The sequence below is a fragment of the Sarcophilus harrisii genome, chromosome 3 (assembly GCF_902635505.1).
Source record: "Sarcophilus harrisii chromosome 3, mSarHar1.11, whole genome shotgun sequence".
NCBI lineage: Eukaryota > Metazoa > Chordata > Mammalia > Dasyuromorphia > Dasyuridae > Sarcophilus > Sarcophilus harrisii.
In genome coordinates this window covers 231,522,948-231,549,392 of record NC_045428.1, presented here as the reverse complement: position 1 = coordinate 231,549,392, position 26,445 = coordinate 231,522,948, and the positions used below count along the sequence as shown (strand labels likewise).

Genomic DNA, 26,445 nt, shown 5'->3' with positions numbered 1-26,445 from the left:
AGATCTCCCAGTCTCCAAGGCCACCCATCAGAACATAATGAAAATAACTCTTCCCTAAGTAATATGATATGTTCTTCTATATTGAATACAATTTGTGGCTTTGAATATAAAAAGTTACTTGTGTCCTAATCATTACTGTATTGCAAAGCAATCAAAAGGACTGAAATTCAATAGATTTGGAAGGCCTGGGAGGAAGAAAAGGGGATATGGGAGATGGGGAAATGCTATTAAGCCATATATAAATTTCCAATGACAGAACAACAATGACCCTGAAATGATGATATTAAAGATTAATAACAAAGAAAAAAACTTACTTCTGCCTCTCTTACATCCACAGTTTTTATGCTCAAAACCACTGATGGGGAGACTGAACTAACTAGATGTTTCAAAATATCCCTGAGAGCTTTGGATAGTTCAAGTGTCCCAATTATCTGATCCTAGGGGGAAAAAAGGAAACATTATCAATATTTCAAAGGCAAACTAGGTCAACCAAAATATATAACTCAAATAACTATAATATAGCTACAAAGTAAACCTGGCATGAGATTTGCTTCTATTTGGGTCAACAATGATGTAGAAAATTTACGTTACAATACAGACTGACCTTATTTTTTGAAAGGTTAAAAACAGTATCACAGAAATCATGTTTATGGAGAAGGCAGCAGGGTACAGTGAAAAAGGACTTAAATTCAGAGTGATAAGACCTGGATTTGAATCTTAGTCTATCTTGTGGTCACAAGTCACCATTTCTCTTGGTATGAATTTCCTCATCAATAAAATAAATAATTGGAATGAATGACTTCATAGGTATTTTCAGATTTAAATTATAGAACATGTTCTTTGTGACCATAGCATAAGGTAACCCAAATTTTATTTTTAAGTTATTTCATAGATTTTGTCAGTGTGAGCTCTGCAGCACATTACCAGGGATTACATAAAAGAATACTCATGACTAGAAATCAGTGGTTTGGGTAAAGTAACAAGAACAAGGGATAACAGACACCTTAAGTGTTTTACTAGTAACAAACATACAAGCAAAACCTCTAAAACATCATCTTTCTCTATCTCATTGGAAGCAACGTCATCTGTCAGAAGCAAAAATGGTAAAGACAGGAGTTGAAGGATTGATGACAGAATCTGAGACAGGTAGTCAGATGTTTAATAGGAGCCACAAATAAATAAAAGGCATGAGGTCCAAAATAAGGTTAATAAGCAATTTCTAATTTGAGAAATAATTAATAAGATATAGGGCTGGAGAAGATCTTACCAATCATCTAAGCCAAGTTCTTTTTTATAGAGTAAGAAACTGAGGCCCAAACGTTAAATCCCAAAGTCATATAATTAATATTACCTAGTATTCAAAATGCTAGATAACAAATTCTGAACAGATTGGGAGTGAAAGATCCATTATATTGGTTACATTATTTTTTTAACTTATTTTTTTATTAAAGCTTTTTATTTACAAAATATATGCATGGGTAATTTTTCAACATTGACCCTTGCAAAATCTTCTGTTCCAAATTTTTTATTCCTTCCTCCCACCCCCTCCTCTAGATAGCAGGTAGTCCAATACATGTTAAATATGCTAAAATATATGTTAAATCCAATATATGTATACATATCTATATAGTTATCTTGCTGCATAAGAACAATTGGATCTAGAAAAAAATTTGGATACATTATTTGGAGAAAAGAACAAAATAAAGTTATAAGGACAAGTATTCTTGAACAAGAGAAAATACATTAAGGTTAAAAACAACTGAAAATCACCCGAATGTGGCAATCAGATAGGGAAAGAATTTTTTTAAATGTTGGTTGAATAATTTCAAAAATATGTATCCAAGATTAAATTAGCTCTTCTATTTCCCTATATTTTGCAAAAGTATATATATTTACAATTGTGTGGTTGTAAATACATAACAGAGTTCCAGAGAAGAGTCTATAGCGCATATAAGATTTGTATATTATAAGGGAATTTAAAATTATATTGAAATCAAAAATAAAAACTAGGATTCGTGCAAAGGTCCATTCAAATGACTTCTTCAAAGTCATACTACACATGTCTGAAACAAGATTTTAACTCATTTTTTTGGCTCATGTCTATGTTGTGAGAGGATTAGCAGGGTGAGTATAATGGAATGATAAAGATGGGAAATAGGTCAACCACAGGTTCAAAACCATAATAAAATGGATGGAGGCATCATGATATAGTGGATCAAGTAAATAGATTTGGAATCAGGTGAGACTTGAATTCAAATCTTGCCTTAAAATAATTTCTCTGACCATCAGAAAGCCAGTCTCAGCTTTCTCAGCTGAAAAATATGAAAAAGTGTTCTTGTATAATATAGAACATAAAGGACTGTTTTTAAAAAGGTGCTTTCAAAATTTTAAAGCACTATGCAAAAATAAGATTATGAAAACGGGAGAGAAGAGAGTTATATTATGGATTGGGAGGAACGACAATGAGGGACTGAGAGTCACATTGAGGGCAAAGCACATGGACATTTTCTACTGCTTTTTTTTGGACCATTTTTTGGATGAGCAGTACTAGTCCATGGCTAAATCCAAATTAGTTGGATTTCTATAGATGAAGTGGACATAGAATATCAGTCTAAAAATGGTGATATTTACTGGGTCTGCATCCCAAAGATATCATAAAAGAGGGAAAAAGACCCACAAATGTTTGCAGCAACCGTATTGTAGTGGCAAGGTAGTGGAAATGACATAGATACCCTACTATTGGGAATGGCTGAATGTTATGGTATATGAATGTAATGAATATTAATGTAATGTAATATTATTGTTTTATAACAAATGATGAGTAAGTTGTATGTAAGCAGTATAATTGTCATAAGAGATGAATTGGAATTAATATAAAAAAAAAAACAACTAACCTCCTGTGTTTCTTTAGGCTGGATTTTTATATTTATCTCTGAAGCATTGAGGAAGGACCACTTTATCAATATGTCTTCTCTTTTCTCTTTCATATGAAGTTCCAACTATTAATGGAAAAACTGATTATTAGTATTAGTATCATATAATGGTCACTTTTAACAAAAGCAGTTTTCAAATTTAGCAATTTGGTTTCTCATAATACATTATTAAATTTTCCATGAATTCATGAATTCATTAAATATGACTTAAATGGAATAGATACTAATTTTTTTTTACCACCCTCACCCTTCACATTCAATTAACTTCCAAATTGTGTCAACTCTACCTCTACATCTCTCATATCGATCCTTTTTCTTTTTTTCTATCACATGGCTACCACCCTAGGTCACACCCTCATAATCATCTGGGTTCTATTTTAATGCAATAGCCTTACTGAACTCTAGCCAAATAAATAGGATATGTGAAATGATTGCTATGGGTTCATAATAACTTTCTATCATTATAAGTCAAAGTGATTATTTAAAGAACAGATATTTTAATTACATTAATGTAACATAATTACCAAACAATCATACAAAAGGACAGGCCATTAGGAATTAAAGTCTTTTTAAAAACTAGAACCATCTTATAAGAGAATTGAACATAGACTTGCTTTTGGTATTAATACTAAATCTTTGGTAATTGCAGGTATACTAGCTATATTACATATATTGCATATGGCCCACAAAATTCCAGTCTGTTACAAAATTCACTGAGGCAGAAAATTCACTGATCCAAATGTGATCAATTTATTAGCAATATTGGTAGTTCCTAACTGACTCCAAGACCTTGCTCACAGACCAAAGATGCTCAAGGAAACACCCATGACTACTTAAGCTTCAAAAGGGGAAGAACTCCCATGATTAGTTAACAGCAATGTCTATCAATCATAAACACTTTGTCAGCAGGACTTTCAGGTATCATTAACTACAAGACATCAATTATGGGCCATCAACTGTAGGTCATTTCATCAGTGCTTTCCATGACGACACTAGTGTTTGGTCAGATGTTTTCTAGGAACAAAAGAAATTGTGGCTTTGAAACAAAAGTTACTAGGGAGTGGACAATAGTGATTTGCAGGTGTGGAGAGGCAAATGAAGCTTATTTCAAGTATTTCACTTGGAGTGGGGGTTTGACTAGGTGGAGAAAGGGGAGGAGTAATAATGCAGTGGTAATTGCTTATAATGGATCTAATTAATAGAGTATGAATCTATCTGATAAATCAAGCACAATTAATAGAATCATCAATACATGCTGGATTCATCAATCCTGACTCTTAACCTGACAGCATTAATTAAAATAACTAAATAAAATAACTCAAATTTAATTCTATTCTATGTAATTCATTAAAACAATCACTGATTCAAAAATCACAGGAATTGAACTGAGTAAATGGACTATGGTTATCAAAATTATCTTCACATATATTTTTAATTGTTTTGAACACCATATACAATTGTATCATGTTGATCTAAATCCTTAAAATCATCAGGGGACACTAAAAAGGAAATTATAATTTACAAGAAGATTGTTGGCACAATCATGCAAAACCACAGAACATCATGAAATTTTCTAGTCAAATTTAGGATTGCACTTAAAATGTCCCAGCCCTTTTGGAGCAATTTCCTAATGATTTGCATCTTGCAAGAAAAAGATCATGCTCATACTGCCCATGGTGGAAGAGACTTCATTCCATTTGTCTCTCCCCATGAAAGAATGACAAAATAAAGTTGGAATACTTGAAGAATATGGAAATCTAAATGAAAAATATTTTAAAATGTGTCAGTACACTTTCTTTACTAATACCCAATATATTTTGTTAAAATCATATTTCAGGGGCAGCTAGGTGGTGCAGTGGATAGAGCACCAGCCCTGAAGTCAGGAGGATCAGTTCAAATGTGGTCTCAGACACTTACAAATTCCTAGCTGTGTGACCCTGGGCAAGTCACTTAACCCAAAATGCCTCAGGGGGGAAAACCACTTTTTTTTTTTGAAGAATGAAGTTCTTATTGTGCCTTATTATTATTCATAGGAATTATTATTACTGTGCCTTTAATATTCACAGGAATATTCACATATAAACTAGAAGTAACTGGGTTGAATCTATAATGGATCCAAAATATATACTCATTGTTTTTACTTTAAAAGAAATGGATCCCTCATAAGTTTTTCTTTTAAAATTTCCTATTTTTCCTCAAAAAATGAGAGCTGCAAAATTCCTATTGAGGCATCTATGTCACTGAGCTTCTGCTGAATTAGAGACATCTAATTATGCATACATTCATATTCTTATTAGCTTACCTTTTCAGTATAATCTCATGACAATAGAAATTTGAAAAGATATTGAAGATATCATGGTACAACTCTGGAATCAGAGAACTTGAAATCAAATCTAGCCATGGATATTTACTACCTATATGATCCTGCCAAGTCACTAACCTTTCTGCTCCTCAGTTTCTTTTCTTTTATTTTTTTTCAGCTTTTTATTTTCAAAATTCATGCATAGTTTTCAACATTCACCCTTGCAAAACCTTGTGTTCTAGATTTTTTCTCCTTTTCTCTCACTCCCTCCCCTAGACAGCAAGTAATACAATATATATTAAACATGTGCAATTCTTATATACATCCACAATTATCATGCAATTATCACAATTATCAAATCAGATCAAAAAGGAAAAAAATGAGAAAGAAAACAAAATGCAAGCAAAACAACAAACAAAAAAGGTGAAAATACCGTGATCCACATTCAGTTCCCACAACCCTCTCTCTCTGAATGCAAATGGATATCTCCATCACAAGTCTATTGGAATTGCCCTGAATCACTTCATTGTTGAAAAGAGCCACATCCATCAGAACTGATCATCACATAATCTTTTCCTTGATGGGTACAATGTTCTTTTGGCTCTACTCACTTCACTTAGCATCAATTCTCTTAAGTCTCTCCAGTCCTTTCTGAAATCCTCCTGCTGATTGTTTCTTAAAGGACAATAATATTCAATAATATTTATATACCATAACTTATTCAGCCATTCTCCAACTGATGGTCATCTACTTAATTTCTATTTCCTTGGCCCTACAAAAAGAGCAGCCACAAACATTTTTACAAATGGGGGTCTTTTCCCTTTTTTTAATCATCTTTTTGGGAAACAGACCTAATGATAATGCTGAATCAAAGAGTATGCCTAGTTTGATAGCCCTTTGGGCATAGTTCCATATTGCTCTCCAAAACTGTTGAATCGGTTCATAACTCTACCAACAATATATTAGTGTCCCAGGGTTCCCTACATCTCCAACATTCATCATTATCTTTTCCTGTCATCTTAGCCAATCTGAGAGGTATAGTAGTATCTCAGAGTAATTTTCATTTCTCTGATCAATAATAATTTAGGTCATTTTTTCATATAACTAGAAATGGTTTTCATTTCTTCATCTGAAAATTGTCTCTTCATATACTTTGACCATTTAATAATTGGAGAATGACTTGTATTCTTATAAATTTGAGTCAATAAATGAGGCTTTTATCAGAACCCTTGGATCTAAAATTTTTCCCCCAGTTTATTTTTCCCTTCTAATCTTGTCTGCATTGCTTTTGTTTATATAAAAACTTTTTATCTTAATATAATCAAAATTATCCATTTTGAATTTTCATAACATACTCTAGTTCTTCTTTGGCCACAAATTCCTTTCTTCTCCACAGATCTGAAAGGTAGACTATACTTTGTTCTTCCAATTTGCTTATGTATTACTCTTTATGTCTAAATCATAGCTGGTTCTCAGTTTTTACAGTGATAAAATCTTCCTTTTTTCTTTAACTTGGGCAGGTTCCATGGCAAGCTTTCATGATATAAAAAGAAAAACCTCCCACTAAATTTTACCTGTAAATGAAATGGAGATAGCTGTACACCATATGACTGACATTTTGAAGCATCAGATGAAGCAGAAAACACATGAACAATAAATTGAATTGAATTTCCTCCAACATTATAGGATACCACCTGGGAGAGAAGAGAGAAGGAAGTAAATAGTTAAAATTTTAAAATATAAAAAAACTTTAGAGAGCAATAAAAATCTTGTATATATACAATTTACATATACTTTTTTTTGTTTCTAAGAATTCCATAGCTAGCTATGAGTTTAAATTGTCTAATTTGATTAAATATCACGCAAATACTTGAAATCCTGGAAACAGCATTCTAAAAATGACCTTTAATATAGAGTATTTTTTCCCCAAAAGTTCAATATGGCAATTATCAAATCAGTTGTTATGATTCTTCTTCCTTTGGGCACACTTACTAGCATTAAATTTTCTATACATCCCCAGTCAGTTAAATCAACAATTCAATTAGTCAGAAATCATTTATTAAACACCTGCTATGTTCTGGGAACTTTATTAAGTACTAAGGATATAAAGAAAGGCAAAAAAGCAGTTCCATTCTCAACAAGCTCACAGTCTAATGCAGAGAAAATATAAATAATCATGAACATAAGTATACAGAAACCATTAGCATTTTCTGGGATCAGGTAAGGTTTATTGCAAAAAGTATGATTTTAAGCTAGTACTTGAAAGAAGCCAGAAAAAAACACAAGTCAGATATGAATAAGTCAAATATGATAAAGCATTCCAGGCATCAGGGATAGATCATTAAAATGCACAGTTAGAATACGGAGTACTCATCTTTCGTGAGAAACAGCAAAGAGGTCAACAGCACTAGAGCACAGAATTGGGGATAGGAGGGAGGTGGGAGTGGCAGGGAGTGTGTGTGTGTGTGTGTGTGTGTGTGTGTGTGTGTGTGTATGTGTGTAAAGTGTAAAAAAACCTAGAAAGGTAAGAAGTGGCCAGGTTATGAAAGACATTTATGCTAAACAAAGGATGAATGGGGGAGAAGACATGGTGAGAGCTGCATTTTAGAAAGATCAATTTGATATCTAAGTAGAGGATGGAGTAGAGTAGGGAGAGACTTACTTGTGGCAGTGAAACCACTCAGAAGGCTTTACAATAGTCTAGGCATGAAATTCTGAGGCCAGTGCACAGGCTTATGACAAGAGTGAGGACAAAAGTTAATATCATGGTTACAAATGATGGGGAAGATGGATGTTATAAAACGGCATACCTCAAATATGGAAATCAAAGTTACAGCTATTGTAGCTATTATCTCAGATTATAAGAAAATTTTCATATTAAACTTACACATCATCCTTGGTACATTTTGAAGGAGAAAATAAGAAGATTTGGGGATTAGAGGAAGAAGGTAATTACCATGATTTACAGGTATTATCATGTTTAAAAAAATAAACTTAGAAGAATCTTAAGAATTTAAAATTTAAAGTCATTAAACAGGTTGTATAGTGAAGGAAAAATAATTACAAAAGTAATTCATTTAAGAGAACAAAAAATCATAAAATGTCAATCTTCTACAACTAAAATTATTAAATCAAAATACACATGTGAACTTGTTATGGGAGCAACCTGCTAGTGGCTGCTGGAGATCTAATTCTGTCCAGCAAAATAGATCCCTTCATGTGAGAGGATGATAATAATAGAAGGAGACTGAGAGGAGTTGCAGTCTCTGACCTCTCTCCTCTTCCCTCTTATCTCCAATTTATTCCATTCCTAATTTACAAGCAACCTCTGTGTCAGTAAAGGCTGATTTGCAATTTCTTCAAGTGTGTTATGATTCACAGCTGTAGGGTCTTTCAGAGAACTAACTTGCCCCTTCACATTTAGGTGTTGTCCTTAACATGCACCTTAAAAGATTTGTTTATTTCTTTTTTTGTTTTAGCAAGGCAACTGGGGTTAAGTGACTTGCCCAAGATAACTAGTATCTTGGATATAGACTAGACAGCTAGTCTGAGGCCAGACAGGTCCTATCCACTGCCCCAAACCTTAAACAATTTGGAATTTTTTGTTATTGCTATTGATAGATTACTAAGAAATATCATGTACCCATAATGTAACTTCAACCAACAAATAATAATTTATTATTATTATTTTTAAATTATTATTATTTTATTTTATTATTATTTGAGAACTACACTAATACTGGGAAGATAAAGTTAACAGTGAAACAGCACCTGATCTGAGGGAATTTATATTGTCATGGGAATGAACATGTGTACATATATATAAGTATATATTTCATATACATAATTAATACAAGGTAACAGGAAGACATCTTCCTGAGTTCAAATCAGCCTTCGACACTTACTAGTTATATGACTCTGTGCAAGTCACTTAAGACTATTTGCTTCACTTTTCTTGCCTATAAATGAGCTAAAGAAGGAAATGGCAAATCACTCTGATATCTTTACCAAAAAAATCCCAAATGAGATCACAGATATTTGGACACAACCAAAAACAACTGAATAACAACAAAAGGGTCCATAGGGAAGATACTATTATCTAGGATGATTAGGAAAGGTTTCAGGTAAATTGTAGTGATTGAGCTGAGACTTTTGAGGCCAGATATGAACTCATGAAGACCCAACCAGAGAAGGAAATGGCAAATCACTGCAGCAACTTTGCCAAGAAAACCCCAAATATGGTCATGAAGAGTCAGACACAACTGGAAAAAAGACTGAATTCCTGAGAGGTATCTTAAGGTTGGCTACATGAGTCAGTGGATAGAGCACTAGGCCTCGAGTCAGGAAGACCTAAATTCAAAACTCACTTCAAACATTCGATGCTAAAAAGTCATTTATTCTCTGCCTAATCCATTAGAGAAGGAAACGGCAAAACACTATAGTATCTTTGCCAAGAAAATCCCATATAGGATCACAAAGTGTCTGACACAATTGAATGGCTAAACACAACAGGCCGAGGCCTCCCAACATTCCCTTAGAAACAACTTTAGGACAAATCCTCAAATTGAATTCTGGACTACTAGAATCAACAAAAGGACAAGGTAAGACATTTTTCCAGCTCCAGACAATTCTAGAGGTTAGCAGGGGAGATCTGTGACAATGGGATGAGGCCCAGTCTGATGGAAAACTAGGTGCAGACCCTGGCAACTACAATAATGGCAACAGATAGAGAAGCTCTCAGCCCAAAGATGGTAAAGGAAAGGAATTACAGGAGAGCCTTTGCTAGCATTAGGTGCATCATCACTGATTATATGCAGTACTGGTCACAATTCCATATGAGAGAGGAGCACTAAAGCTTGTTTCTACAGGAGAGCAAGGAAACTGATCTTTATCCCAGGGCTCAGAGGCATGCTAGAACTTGTGAATATACAAAAGCAAGGGGCCTTTCCTTTTTGATCTGATTTTTATTGTGCAGCATATTTGTGGAAATGTATAGAGAAATTGAACATATTTAACATATATTGGGTCTCTTGCCAACTAGGGGAAGGGGGAAGGGAAGGAAAGGGGAAAAAAATTAGAACATAGGGTTTTATAGGGGTGAATGTCAAAAATTATCCATGTAAATATTTTGAAAATAAAAAAGCTATAATTTAAAAAAAAAAAGCAAGGAACTTCCTATTCCTAGATAAAGACGAGAGTATGAACAGGAGAGCAATGACCACATCTCTCTGCATTTCATACTACCTCGGAAGCACCAAAAACTTGCAGATCTCCAAGGACTAGTTCTGAAAACAGTAGCACGATAAATCCTGAAATTTAGGACAGTGCCTCCCCATCCTCAGATAAGCAAAGTTCAACCCTAATATACAGTTCAAACTCAAGATAGGAGCTAGAAAAATGAGCAAAGGAAAAAAAGGTACTTGACTATTTAATAAGCTAATATAGTGGCAGAAAAGATTAAAACAAACCCAGAAGAAGATAATAATATGAAAAAAGCTAGAAGATCACACAAGATTTAGCAGCTTCTACAGGAAAGGAGAAGAGAGCTTGGACTTTGAGATTCTGAAAGGCAAAGGAGGTAGTATTACAACCTGCTCAGGAAAAATGGATATAATCCATAAGAGGAAAACAATGAGGATTTTTATGCTTTTCTGCTGAAAAGATGAGAGCTGAATAGAAAATCTGACATTTAAACACAAGACTGAAGAAAAAGCATTAATGTGAAAGAAAAATCATAAGCTCAATAAAATTAACATTCCTATATGAGAAGATGACCCTAAGAACTTTATCATTATTAGGATAGACAGAAGAAGTCTATGTAGACAGAGGGCATAAACGTGATTTGATTATCTTGGTACAATATCCAAAAAAAAGAGGCATCCAGAGGATGCCCTGGAAGAGGAAGGATGGAAAAAATTATTTCACATAAAACAAGCACACAAGGAAGACCTTTTACAGTGGAGAGGAAAATGGGAGTGAGGAGCAGATAATGTCTGAACCTTACTCTCATAATAATTGGTTCAAAAAGAGAAAGACATATGTGTGTGTATATATATATATATATATATATATATATATATATACATTCAGTTAGGTACAGAAATCTGTCTTAATAGAGAAAAAGGAGAGAAGATGAAAAAGGCAGGGGGGAAGGGGGGCAGATTAAGGAAGGCAGCTATTGTTCAGTAGTTTCTCAAAAGCTTTTTCTGCATCTATTGAGATTATCATATGATTTTTGTTGGTTTTGTTATTGATATGATCTATTATGGTAAGTTTTCCTGATATTGAACCAACCCTACATTCCTGATATAAATCCCACTTGGTCATTAGTGAATCAGTTTGAGGTTTTCTTGGCAAAGCATTTCCTTCTCCAATTCATTTCACAGATGAGGAAATTGAGGAAAACATAGTTGTAAGCTGCCCCAAGAGAAGTAGTGGTTGGAAGTAAAAGACTTTTGAGGAAGGACAGGTTTTAAAAAAAGAGAAAGAAGGATAAATAGAAGAAAACAGAATGGAGTTGCTAATCACAGATGTGAGGCAGCTAACCTCTGTTTGTCTTAATTCACTGGAGAAGGGAATAGCAAATCACTCCAATATCTTTGTCAATAAAACTCCATGAATAGTATGGTCCACAGGATGACAGAGTCAGACACACTGTGAATGTGAATGGAATTAGTTCACGCATAAAACAGAATCATATAGTAGAATGGATTAGAAAGCATAACCCAACTATGTTGCTTGCAAGCAATGCACTTGAAACAGAAATACACACACATACACAGAGTTAAAATAAGGGGCTAGAACAGAACTTAATGTGTTTCAGCTGAAGTTTAAAAAAAAAAAAGGATATCAATAATGATCTCAGACAAAGCAAAATAAAAAGCAGACTTAATCAAGAGATAATCAGGGAAACTACATTTTGTTAAAATGTACCATTCATAATAAAATAATATTTTAAAAAATATATAGAATTCCTCTAATAAAAGCCCCTTTTCAAATATTTAGGGAACTGAGTAAATTTGTAAAAATAAAAGCCACTTCCCAATTGATAAATGGTCAAAGGATATGAACAGACAGTTTCCAGAAAAAATCAAAGGTATCTAAAATGTAGATAACAAATGAAAGCAACTCCTTCCATCTTGGTGAAATAAAGATAGCTTCTTCCATCTTGTGTTAAGCATTAGCTTACCAATTAAAATACCCCCTTGCCATGTTCCTTACTCAGATCAGGTCTCTATAAGAACATGCTATATAATATCTCTTCAGGAAGACTTCAAGGTTCACTGTTTCCAGGAATTAGCTTGGTCATTCATGTGAAGATGTCCTATCTAATCTATTAGCTCTCACAACATTCCCTCTTAAACTCCCTTTAGCTTGAATCCTTCCCCTTCCTTTGTAGTTACAGTACATATGAGTCTCATGTAACCTGACTTGGGACGTCTCTACCCATTTGGGTGAAGTTCTATTGTTGACAAATTCAATAAACAGTAAGACAATTTTGATGCTCTGGGGTCTCATTATTCATGCATTGCCCATAATAGCCATATGAAGAAATGCTCTAAATCACTACTGATTAAAGAAATACTAATTAAGACAACTCTGAGGTACGACCTCACATTTATCAGAAATGACAACTGCTAGAAGGGATGTGGGCAAATAGGTACACTATCTGTTGGTAGTTGTGAATTGGTTCAACCTTTCTATAGAACAATTTGGAACTATGCCCAAAGGAAGATAAAACTGTGTATACTTTTTGACCTAGCAATACCCCTATTAGATTTACGTCGCAAAGAGATCAAAGAAAGAGGAAAATGACCTATATAAATATATTTATAGCAGCTCTTTTTGTGACAGCAAAGAATTAGAAATCAAGGGGATGCCCATTAACTGGGAAATGGCTGAACAAGCTTCAATTCACATTTAGTATCCATAGTTCTCTCTCTGGATGCAGATGGCATTTTCCATCCCAAGTCTATTGGAATTGATCCAAGACAGTTCTAAAAGAACTCCTGATGAAAAATGCTATCCACTTCCAGAAAAAGAACTCACAAACTCTGAGTGCAAATTGAAGCATAAATTTTTCAGTCTTTCTTTTTTAATTCCTGTTTTACATGATTTCATATGTATAATCACATTGCTAGCCTTTTCAGTGGATTGGGGAGGATTTCAAGGAAGGGAGATGATTCAAAACTCAAAAATATTTTATAAATGTTTAATTAAAAGAATAAGAAAAAAAAAAAAAGAAACATTGTGGAGAAAGAAATAAAGACTGATTGACTATGTGGGATGAGTGGTAATAGTAAAGGATGGCAGTAAAGTGACCAAATGTAGAGGTGTCCTCAAAAGAAACAGGTAAAAGGGTAAATTTGGAGGGTTGAGATGATGTATTCAGTTTGGGACATGTTACATTTGAGAAGTTTATCGGTAACATTGGACTTGAACTATACTGAAGTATAATCTAACTTATGGGAGCTAAGAAGAACCCAGGTGAGAATATGTAAAGTAAAAACAGAAAAGAGCCTAAGACAGTATTTTGATATATATATTCCACAGATGATCTACTAATAGAGAATGAGAAGTAACAGTTAAATAGTTAAGTAGAAAAGAGCAGTGGTAACAAAAACCCTGAGAGTGGGATGACAATATAAAATACTGTAGAGTGGTTAGGAAACATAAGGATTGAGAAAAGGCAATAGATTTGGCAATTAAGAGGTCAATGGTAACTTTGGAGAAAGTAATTTCAATGAAAGGATGAAAACCAAATTGCATAGTTAAAAGGAGAGTGAGGTGAGAGAATGTGGAAGCAACAAAGACAAATTTTTCAAGTGTGGCTCAGAAATGGAGGTAATATTTAACATGTATAGGACTGCTTGCCATCTGGAGGAGGGGGTGGAGGGAGGGAGGGGAAAAATCGGAACAGAAGTGAGTGCAAGGGATAATGTTGTAAAAAATTACCCTGGCATAGGTTCTGTCAATAAAAAGTTATTAAAAAAAAAAGAAAGAAATGGAGGTGAGATATAAGATAATAGCAGAAATGACAGGATCTAGTCAACACCAAGGTATATTTATAAGTAGCAGGAAAGATTCCAATAGATAAGGAGAGATAATCAACAGTAGAATATGGATTGGAAGAGAGAGATGATAGTAATGAAAGATTGTTGAAGTAGATGAGAAGAAATGGGATCACGTATAAAGTTTGGTCTTGGTGAGGAGTGATTTCTTTCTCAGTGTTTAGAGTAAATAGGTTAATGGGAAGGGATGATATCAATTCATTGTGAGATAAGGAAAAGGAATTTATATGTGTCATAACTGCTTCTCATCTCAACCAGTGGTGTAAAGCTTCTGGAATAAGACTTGGTCAGCAATATTGCTTGAGAGAGAACTAAGAAAATCAATGTATCAACTAAAGAAGAAGCTAGAAAGCTATTAGACAGAAGTCTAAAGGCACCTTGAAGGTTCATAGTTGCCACAATTGTCATTCTCAAGATGAACTACCAACCTCTCAGGAAAGAACTGAGTGTCAAATTTTGTTATACCCCTTGGAAGCTATCAGTGACTCAGAATGAATCTCAGAATCTTTAATATCAAATGGAGAGATAATTAGTTTTTAGCCTTCTCAAATACATACAGGCCAGAATATTTTTTCTTTCACCTCTCTTCTTCCCCTGCTCTTTCTTCTCCCAGTGAACCCTATCTTCAACTTTTCTCACTCTCCATTATAAGCTCAAAAATAATCAAATTTATATTCTGGAGTAGCCCAAAGTTTGAATTATAGTAACTTTAAAAGAGGGATTTCCAATCTGGGATCCATGAACTTATTTTAAAAATTCCTTGTTTTGATGACTATATTTCAATATAATTAATTTCCATTATAATCTAATGTATTCTATGCACTTAAAAATTATTCTGAGATGTTGTCTGCAGGTTTCACCAGACTGCCAGAGATTCATGACCCAGAGAAGATTCAAAACTTCTACTCTTCAGAAATTTACTTTTAGAAAAGTTTCAACATTTCTTCATAGAAATATAATGATTCAAGTTTTCATGAAGACCTCTCTGAGAAAAAAAATTTATACGCTATCTATTTCTTCATAATGTTATAGCTTCATAACTTTTACATAAGGTTTCAAAAATTATTGTAATAAGAAATGTAGTTTATCTTTTAAAAAAATAAAAAAACCATAGCTCTAAAATTCTGTAATATTTACTAACACATGATGATAAATGTTGGAAGGAATATGGAAAAACTGAGATACTGATGCATTGATTTTGGTAGAGTTGTGAACTGATTCAGCCATGTCAGAAAGCAAGCTGGAACTATGCCAAAATGACGATACAACGTGAAAACCCTTTATAATCCAGCAGTGTCACTACTAGTTCTGTATCTCAAAGAGATCATAAAAGAGAAAAAAGGAACCATATATGCAAAAATATTTGTAGCAGCAATTTTTCTGATGGCAAGGAATTAGAAATTAAATGGTTGTCCATCAATTGAGGAATAAATGACTAAGTTATGGTATATGAATGTAAAGGAATACTTAGTTCTATAAGAAATGATGAACAGGCTGATTTCAGAAAAGCCTGCAAAAACATGAACTGATGTTGAGTGAAGTGGGCAGAACTAGAAAAACATTGTACACAATAATATCAAGATTATGTGATGAGTTACCCATGCATATAACCTGTAAATAAAAGGCTATTAAATAAAAAAGAAAAAAAAAAGATTATGTGATGATCAGTTGTAACAGACTTAGCTCTTCTCAGAAACACAGTTATCCAAGACAATTCCAATGGACCTGGAATAGAAAAATGCTATCTCTATCCAGAGAAAGAATTATGGAGACTGTGGACCGAAGTATAGTATTTTCACTTTTGCTTACTTGCTTGATTTTTCTTTCTTATGTTTTTCTCCTTTTATTCTGATATTTCTTTCACAACATGATTACTATGGAAATATATATAACATATCAGATTGCTTACTGTCTTGGATGGGAGGAATTAAGGGAAGAAGGGAGAAAAAAAATTGGGACTCGAAATCTTATAAAAATGAGTGTTGAAAATTACCTTTACATGTAATTGGAAAAGTAAAATACTATTGAGGGTAAAAAAAAAAAAAAAAAACTACATATGTATATATATGAAGGAGCTACCCTATAGTGAGACTCAACTGTTGATGGCAATATATATTATAACAAAAAGAATGGTGAAATCTCTACATTATTCAGAAAATTTCTTGATGTAAGCAAGATTGTAGTGTTTGGGGTTTTTTTGTTATTGTTGTGTTGTTTTTGCCAGTAATGGTAAATCAAAAATAATCTCAAAGTCCAGCTTTAAATTCATTGCCCTCAGACACAAGACATTACAACTTACCTTCTGTACAGACTTGCCAACATTCACAATAGGCTGAACTACTAGCTCTAAGGGATTTTGAACTTGGTCCTCTTCAAATGTAAGAAATAGTGGTCCCTGAGAAAGGAAAAAGAGGAAATATGGTAATAAATTATGATATTGCATTTTTTAAAAGAAAATATACATGTTACATCTTTTAATAAGATTTATTTATATAATAAACATTTCCATTCCATCTTGCTATATTACAATTCAATATAAAATAACAGAAATATGTTTTTGGCTAAAGCCCTTATATTACTGTAATTTCAACATATAGACCAGGAAAATCCCCAGATATAAAATAATTAAGCATACTAACAAACCTAAAACCTAATATGGGAAAATTCATGTAATAAAAACATAACCATCAAATTCTTTTGTCTATCTCATTTGCCTCACAAGTCCACATCCTGGGTCCTTCAAAAGGCCCTTTAAATGAGTACTAATAGGCACTTCCTTATTCTTCTCCAAAAAAGGGAGGACTGGAAATTGGAAGGAAGGGAGAGAAGTAACTGCATAAGCAAGAAGTCCTCTGTTGACATTCTTGCTTTCATAGCAAGGTCCACTTTCTCCTACCTTTAAATCGAGGACGTCTCTAACTTAAAGTTGTATTATTAATAATGAAAAATTATTATCAGTAATGCTTTGTAGAAAGATATGTTTATCAAAATTGGACATGAGGGAATTATAGAAAGATAGAGATATTATGGAAAGATAGAGGAGTGATAGATATGATATGAAAAAAGTTCCAAAATGCAGTAAATTCAGTAAGGACAAGAAAAGAACAATTTAAAAATCCAACAAAAGGTAAAGGAAGAAAAAAAAAATAGCTGAAGTCCAATTTACCAGCCTGATATTTTATCAGAAAATATAGAGGAGTTAGCAATTATAATAATCTGCTAAAAAGAAATTTTTTAACTGTTTTTATTTTTATTTTTCAACATGAAATCCTAATCAAATTCTACTTACTATGACTTCCCACTACCTACTATGAACGTTGATCCTTCTTTTAAGTGGATTCACTTAGAAGAAAATTCCTATGTACACTATATATTTGAAGCAGTCTTTTTTTGGGTAGCAAAAAACTGTAAACAAAGAAAGAACTATTAGACTGAGGTAGATGAATTTAAAGGAATATTACTTTGTTGTAAGAAATGATCAATCTGAAAAAACAGAGAAGTGTGGAAAGACTTAGATGATCTTGTAATCTTTGGCTTCAAAGATATGGACCTTTTCCTCACTGTAGACATCTAATCTCTTAACTTCAATTCCCTCCCAAACTATTTATCTTTCACTTGTCACCTTCTTTATCAATTCACTATTTTAATCTCCAGGGCAGCTCTTTCAAACCTTTTCATCTCCCTTCCCTCACTCTTTCAAATAAGAAATTTGTTTCATATTTTCTAAAAAAAAATTCCTCCCAAAATTAGAGACTTTCACCATGAGCTCCCTCTTTTTTCGGTTTGTTCATTTCCTATTCCTCAGATGCTTTCTGTCACCATCTTCTCCTTCATCCTAAGAAGTGTCTTTACTTTTTACCAACACTAACCCCTTTTACCTATATAAATAATCTTATTTCACCCACTTCATTGCTCATTTTTAATTTCCCCACTCCTCTATTAACTTCTCTATTGTATATTATATACCCATTTCTCCCCCACTCCTGAAAAAGAACTCTCCCTTAATCACTCCATCCTTGCTAATTACCATTCTATAATCTTTGTTTGTACCCTTTGTGGTTAAAACTCTATGAAAAGATCGTCTACAATATTACTTTTTGTCATTTCTTTCACTCTCTTCTTCACTCCTAAAAATTCAACTTCTCATCGCATCATTTCATGAAAACTGTTTTTTCCAAAGGTACCAATAATCTCTTAATTGACAAATCCAATGGCCTCTTCTCAATTCTCATTCTCTTCAACCTCTCTGTAGCCACTGACACTACTAATCAGTAGACACTGATTATCTACATCTCCTTGATATTCTGTTCTCTTTAGGTTTTTGAGGCACCACTGTCTCCTGGTTCTCCTCTTGCCTGTATAAATGCTACTTTTTTTCTGTGCTAGATCCTTATTGGGATCACATTCTTTAACTATAGGTATTCCACAGAGTTCTACCTTAAACTTTCTTCTCTTTTCCTGCTACACTACTTCACTGATTTCATCAGTTCCCATAGATTTAACTAACAGCTCTATGCTAACCATTCTCAAATATCCCTATTCTGCCCCAAACTCTCTGCTGACTTTCAGTGTTCCATCTCCAATTGCTTTTCAGATGTCTTAAACTGCATGTAGACAGCTTGCCAGGGAGATGTCTAAAACTGAACTTATCATCTTTCCTTCTAAATTCTTCCCCTCCTTTTTTATTCCCCATTACTGCCAAAAGCAACTCTATTCTCTCAGTCTCTTAGACTGAAAACCTAAGTCTCATCCTTGACTCCTTACTATTCCTTTCCTCTCATATCCAATCTGTTGCCAGGGATCATTGATTTCATCTTTGCAACATCTTTTACAGATGCCCCTTTTCTCCTCTGACACTACCAATATTGTGATGCAGGCCCACATCACCCATTGCAATAGGTGGGGCTCTGCTTGCTTCTAGTTTTTTTCTATTCCAATCCATTCTTCATTCAGCCAATGATTTTCCTAAATTGCAGGTCCAATCATATCACCCCTTTGCCTCTGTTTAGTGTTCAAAGCCTTTCATAACCTAGCCCCTTTCCTACTTTGCCAGTCATCTTATACCTTACTCCCTGACATACATTGTTTTATACAGTGACATGCCTTCTTGATGTTCCACAAATACTTATTGGCTTAAGATGTTTTCTCCAGCTATCCTCTTTACATGGAAGGCTCTCCCTCCTCATCTCTGCCTTCTAGTTTCCTTTAAGTCCCAACTAAAATGTCATCTTTTACAGGAAGCCTTTTCCAATCCCTTCTTTAATTATTTCCTATTCATCCCGTTGAGGTGTTTGGTATGTTCAGGGAGGATTAGCACCTCTGCTGTGAAGGCTTGCCAAGATTTTTTAAGGACTGCTCATCATTTAAGATTTTACAAACTTGTAGCCACCCTTTTCCCATTAATGAATAGCGGTCAGGAATTTAGTTTGATCCTAAAAACTATTTCTCCTAGTTTGGTGTTCACCTATCACCCAATTCTCATCTGTATCTCTAAGGTATAGTGTGTTCAGTGGCCATACCCCAGGAAAACTGTATGGGTAGATGGGCTAAAGCAAGATAAAAATAATCAGCAAGCCTCAAACCCATCATTAAATTGTGAGGGGGTTTCTACTACAAGCATGTGAAGACTTCCCATAGCAGAATGGGAGGATTAGAACAATTTGTTCCAATGGCCATGGAGGTAGTTGAAGCAGACACTGTGGAGCACTTAGAACTTAGTAAGATTTTAAAGATGCCAAGTTTATCCACTGTAAGCTAGACCATCACCAGTCATCTTGATTTTTGTGGTGCCACTGGACTTCAATAACTGGAAGAACCAGTAAAGCAGACAACTTTTCAGTACTCTCTCTCACTTAAATCCAATCTACAAGTCAAGACATCACCTGTGATGTCATTAGTCCTCTTCAAAAACAAAAGATAAACAAAATATATCCTGCACATAGCTTGCTTATATATATTTGCCTGGGGCAGGGACTGTCTTTCTATTTCTCTCTCTTTTTTAAATAATAGCTTTTTATTTTTCAAAATACATGCAAAAATAATTTTCAATATTCACCCTTGCAAAGCCTTGTGTTTCAAATTTTTCTCCCTCTCTTCCTCCCAGTCCCTCCCCAGACAATAAGTAATCCAATGTTAAATATGTGCAATTCTTCTACATATCTCCATTATCATACTGCACAAGAAAAATCAGATAAAAAAGGAAAAAAGAAAAAAGAAAACAAAAAGCAAGCAAACAGCAACAAAAAAGATGAAAATTATATGTTGTGACCCACATTCAGTCCCCCCAGTCCTCTCTCTGGATGCAGATGGCTCTCTCCACCACAAAGCTATTGGAATTGTCCTGAATCACCTCATTGTTAAAAAAAAAAAGCCAGTTCCAACTCAGTTGATTATCACATAATCTTGTTGCCACTGTATACAATGTTCTCTTGGTTCTATTCACTTTTTATCTCTTTTTATGTGTTCAGTACTTTAGAATAGTGCCTGGCACACAGTAGGCACTTAATATATGTTCATTTGGGATTGTTGATTTCCCAAACAATCAGCTAATCTGTGGGGAAGGACACATTTGGCAAGAATGAAATGAAACTTATAGATTTCTTCTGGCTTCTAGGTTTGAAAAAAAAGATGGGTAATATCAATTTCTTTTCACATCGCTGAAGAAAGAGAAAGACTCAACATGTAGAACAACATGTAGAAAACATTGGCTATCTTTATCATGTCTCTACAGCTTGATAAACTAGGGATTTTAGGAAATTTTCCCTTGGTTGAGATTTGAAATTCATTCTCTTGGTTGAGCTGAAATATTCCATTTCCATTGAGAAAGGTCTTTCATTCTATATTAACTGGCATTTTTCTCACACAGAAGACTTTTTCTGATTTCTTCACTATTGATATGAATAATATATATATGTATGTGTGTATGTGCTTCTTTATTAGATATGTGTGTTCATTGTGGTCTTGGTTATAAACATGTGGCTTTTCGAATCCTTACAAAGTGTTAACTCATTAGAGTTGATAGAGACAATAATTATCTAATTTAGCACGGTTCAGTATGATTGATCTGATCCTACGAGATGTTATGGGCCAGAACTTGAAACAAGGTACTAAGTGGAATTGAGGAGACAATGTTTAAATCTAGTTTAGCATTGATTTAATCATACAACAAATAATGGTTTCCCAGTGATATAATGATTGGTGTGTACTCAGTGTACAGCATATAAGGAAGAAGCTCTCAGGGCCAAAGAGCACTCTAGGAGATACAGAAGCCCACAAGCCCACTCTCAGAGGTGTAGTCAAATTCATTCCATCTTCGGCTGGCTGGAGGCTGAAGAAAGCAGAAGCAAAGGACAAGCTGCAAGAGCTCTTGGAACCAAGCAGTTAACCTATGTGCAGGATATAGTTTGTTTATCTTTTGTTTTTGAAGATAATGTTCATTATTTCCCCATTAATGAATAGTGATCAAGAATTTAGCTTGATCTTAAAAACTACTTCCTCTAGATGATTAATATTTAAAGGATCACATAGACATAATTCTAGCCCATTACTCTGTCTTTCAGAGGAGAAAAGAGTAAACAGCCTCAAGCCCCGATCACATAGACATAATTCTAGCCCATTACTCTGTCTTTCAGAGGAGAAAAGAGTAAACAGCCTCAAGCCCCAACTTCTTGCTTCCCTTCTTGACAAGAATCAAAGTCTCCCTTGCAAAAGAGATGCTAGATATCTCTATTCTTGTCTCTCTAAGAGCAACCTTCAGACAGAACCACATGAACATATAGAGGACATATGGGTGAAATAAAACAAACCTGCACATGATACCCTGTTATAATTTAATGTGGAGTAAAGTTGTATCAATAATTCACATGACAACAAAAAAAGAAAATCAATGAAAAAAAAAAACCCCTTTGCAAAGGTAGGAGCTCTATATTTTCAGACTTTTAAAAAATGCATTAATTTGTTTTGTTTTTATTTTTTCCTTTTCTCTATTCCTTTTAACATTTACATAAAATAGGCCTTTGAAAGGGAAGGAAGAGAGGGAACAGAAGAGAAGGATACCAGGAAAAATTCTGGTGAAATTTTTAAAAAGTATAAAAAAAAAACCCAAAAGTATGCTTCAAATTGTATTCAGATTTCATCAGTTTTTTCTCTAATGGTAGAAAGGATTTTTTATTTAGGTATTTTGTAATTGTCTCAGATCACTGTATTGAGCAGAATGGCAAAGTCATTCACAGTTGATCAGTTGCTGTTACTGTGCACAATGTTCTGCTCACTCACTTCAATTTGCATATGTTAATATGTCTTGCCAGCTTTTTCTGAAAGCATTCTGATTTTCATTTATTAAAGTACAACAGTATTTCATCTCATGATCATATGATCATGATCACTCAACTTGCTCACTCATTCCCTAATTGATGTGCATCATCTCATTTTCCAATTCCTTACCACCACAAAAAGAACTGCTATAAATATTTTTATATAAGTAAATCCTTTTCAACTTTTAAAAAAATCTCTTTGGTATACAGACCTAGCAATGGTATTACTGGTTCCAAGGCTATGCATAGTTTGATAGCCTTTGGCAATAGCGCCAAATTACTCTCCAGAATGGATGGATAGGTTCACAATTTCATCAACGATGCATTAAATGTCTCAACTTTTCCACATCTCCTCCAATATTTCTCATTTTCCTTTTCTGTCATATTAACTAACCTGATAAACATAAGGTAGTATCTCAGAGTTGTTTTAATTTGCATTTCTCCAATCAATAATGATTTAGAGCATTTTTTCATGACTATAGCCATAGATCTGACAGGTAAATTATTCTATAATTTGCATACGCTTCACCCTTTATGTCTACATTTTGTACCCATTTTGACTTCATTTCAGAATACAATGTGAGATGTTGATCAATGTTTAGTTTTTGCCAACTCCTTTTCCAACAATTTTTGTCAAATATTGAGTTTTTGTCCCCAAAGCTTAGGTATTTACACTTATCAAAGACTAGATTATAATAGTCATTTACCACTGTATATTATGTACCTGATTAATTTCATTGATGCACTATTCTATTTCTTAGCCAGTATCAGATTGTTTTGATAATTTCCACTTTATAAGACAATTTGAGATTTGGTAATACTAAGCTCCTTCCTTCATGGATTTTGTTTTGTTTTGTTACTATTGAAATTTTGTTCTTCCAGATGAAATCTGTTATTATTTTTTGTAGTTCTATAAAAAAATTTTTGGTAGTTTGATTGGTATGGCACTGAATAAGTAAATTAATTGAGGTAGAATTGTCATTTTTATTATACTGACATAGCTTACCCATGAGCAATTACTATTTCTGTATTTATTTATATCTGACAGTTTCTGTGAAAACTGTTTTATTATTGGGTTCATATAATTGCTGGATTTGTCTTGGAAAGTGGAAAGAACATCATTATTGTATAACGTAGGTTGTACAGAGTTACATGTAGATATTTTGTGCTTATGTATGACAACAAAGGAATTATGGGAGTCTTTTTAAAAAGCTCTCCATTAGGCTCCAAGTTCCTTCAGAGGAGAAATTTTTTATTTATTTATTTTTTACTATTCTTTGTATTCCCAGTTCTTAGTACAATGTGCCATGGGTACTTAATAATGCTTACTGAGTTCACTGACTATAGAAGCTTGAAATGGGAGATGAGAATACCCTACTTAACTGTTGGATCAGAAAAACTGAGTTTACAAAAAGTAGTTACTGGCACCTCCTGCCTCTCTGCCACTACAGCTATAAAATGTATGGCCTGGTTTAAATTATGGCTGGATAGTTGGGTGAAGTAGGGATTAGAATTTACATGGATCAGCTTTGTTGTCTTGAGTGGTATTAGGGTGAAAGGAGTGAATATTCTGCATTAAAGAGAATAAAGAACAATAGGAGAGTAGATCCAAACTTAGCCTATTTTACCATCATTCAAGTGCTGGGAGTGAATGGAGGGTACAATGTTGAGCAAAAATAGGAAATCCCTGATCAGTAGTCCTTCATATTTTAAAGAGATTTAAATATTAGTCTCCCAATTAATTATAACTGATGTTGATTTACTGAATTCTTTTCTAACTCTGTTATGGACTATTATTTTTTTATGCTGAGCACTCCTTTTTGTGGGCCACATAAATTACCTGAATTATATAAGATTCATATTTGTATATTGAATACTTTTGATACTTTCTCCCTTAGTGGCAATCTGAAACTAGGAGGAAACCTGAAACTTATAAACCTCATTTACTATAAATAGCATCCCATAATTACATTTTTTAAATGAATTAATGAGTGTGAGAAAAGGGAGCCGCCCATCTTGGGAAAAGTAGTTCACTCTAACATTCAATTGAGTCTATAAACTACATAGGCTAGGCATAGGACAGTGAAGGGTGAATACTCCCAAGAATGGCCTCCCAAAGTGATTATCTTACAGTAAACAACTTTCATTTGATCTAATAAATGCTCCAATCCTCTAAAAAAATACATTCCATCCACAAAAAAAACTTTTCTTACTGATTTTTTTTTTCAAAAAAGAGGGCTTTTCTCTTTACTGTTATTTTATTGTTTTACATTTAAACCACCTGTATCTCATAATGAAAACTGAAAACAATCAAAAACAATATAAAAGCCAGAATATTTTTTCTAAATTAAACCACTAACCAATGTTTACTATTTAGCAAGAGGCCATGTTAGGAATTCTAAAGAATACATTAAAAACTACAAAAATATTCTTAATCTTATTTTGCTGTAGCATGTCCCACCTAAAACAAACAAGGGAAGAATATAATCCATTTTTGAAGTATTGGAATAATGGTTTCAAACACACATATACACACATACATGTAATAGAGAAATATCTATTGTGATGCAATTCCTGGCTTCCAGGATTAAGGTGTGTTTTGGTAAAACAAGCCAGAAAAGGAGTGTCATTAATATAAGAGATGTTTTGTAAACCAGAAAACTAGGTCAAGAGAATCATAAAACATATAAGACCAAACAGTGAACTAATCAAACGGAGAGATTAGAACTGTTTTCTATTGGATGTAGGAAACAAGATGTTAATTTAAAGATACCACAGTATGGTCTTTAACAGACAATGAAGAGTATATTTGTGAAAGAATTTAAACAAAAATAATGAAAATAAAAACATTTTGCCATGGAAATTGAAACTTGAGAGGCTATATTTTCTCATTACTGAGAAAAAAAATAGTGCAAATCTAATGCAGTTCTTTCCTCTTTTCAATTTACCTTACAAGTCTGCAAAGTTAAACATGAGTACAGCTTGCCTATAGATTTCATTCTACATTTATATAGATATCAGATTAACCTGCTTTATAGAGATGGAGAGGAGACATTGAAAACATGAAGGAAGGAGAGAGTTCTTTAGGGAAAGGTTTTATGTTACCAGTGGTTAGCATTTCACATGTATCTGTCTTTTAAAAAAAAAAAAAAAATTAAACAGCATTTCAATGTGAATCACTCCTTTGTTTTGCAAAATTTTCTTTTGCACCAGCTGATATCTTTTCAAGTCTACTTACCCATATTTTTCACAAACATGACTCACACACTTCATGATCCAACCATTCTGACATGATCATAATGATTCACAACTGCCCATTTCCTATCTCTGTGTCTTTTGCAATACCAAACACCTAGGATGCTTCTCTTATTTTCTACCTCTTGGAATCCATGAGAGGCAGTTAGATGCTAGAGTTTACAGTGTTTGAATTCTGCCTCAGACATATGGTATTAAAGATTAATCTGTCTGCTTCAATATCCTAATTATAAAATGGAGATGATAATATCGCCTACCTCTTAGAGTTAATGTGGAAATGAAATAAAGTACTTTGTAAACCTTAAGAAAAAAATAAAAATAAAGAACATTTCAATATACACAGGAGAACATCAAAACATGAATTTTCATTTCACAGGGCTTGCTTTTTTTTTTAAGAATATAAAAAATTCTACACATTAATTTCAAAGTAGTCCTAAATGATTATGCTTCTGTCGGTTACCTTTTGTGAATTTCTTTTAAAAGTGATTCATCAAGAGACAACTATGCCAAAATAGGAAGAAGCAGTACAACCCATCTCTCCCTAACAATTACTACAATAATGACTTAGAATG

The 26,445-nt window shown here is 33.6% G+C and overlaps 1 protein-coding gene across 4 annotated transcripts in view; it reads right to left on the bottom strand.

Moving 5' to 3' along the window:
- The window catches only part of C2CD2 (C2 calcium dependent domain containing 2), a 101,385-nt gene that overhangs the window by 57,552 nt on the left and 17,388 nt on the right, over positions 1-26,445 (bottom strand). For all 4 annotated transcript variants that reach the window (XM_023498840.2, XM_003763345.4, XM_023498839.2 and 1 more), the window contains exons 3-6: positions 16,606-16,701; positions 6,810-6,929; positions 2,895-2,999; positions 315-437 (exon numbers count right to left, since the gene is read on the bottom strand). In XM_023498840.2, coding sequence (XP_023354608.1) covers positions 315-437; positions 2,895-2,999; positions 6,810-6,929; positions 16,606-16,701 — 444 coding nt within the window. The remainder of the gene's footprint in view (positions 1-314; positions 438-2,894; positions 3,000-6,809; positions 6,930-16,605; positions 16,702-26,445) is intronic.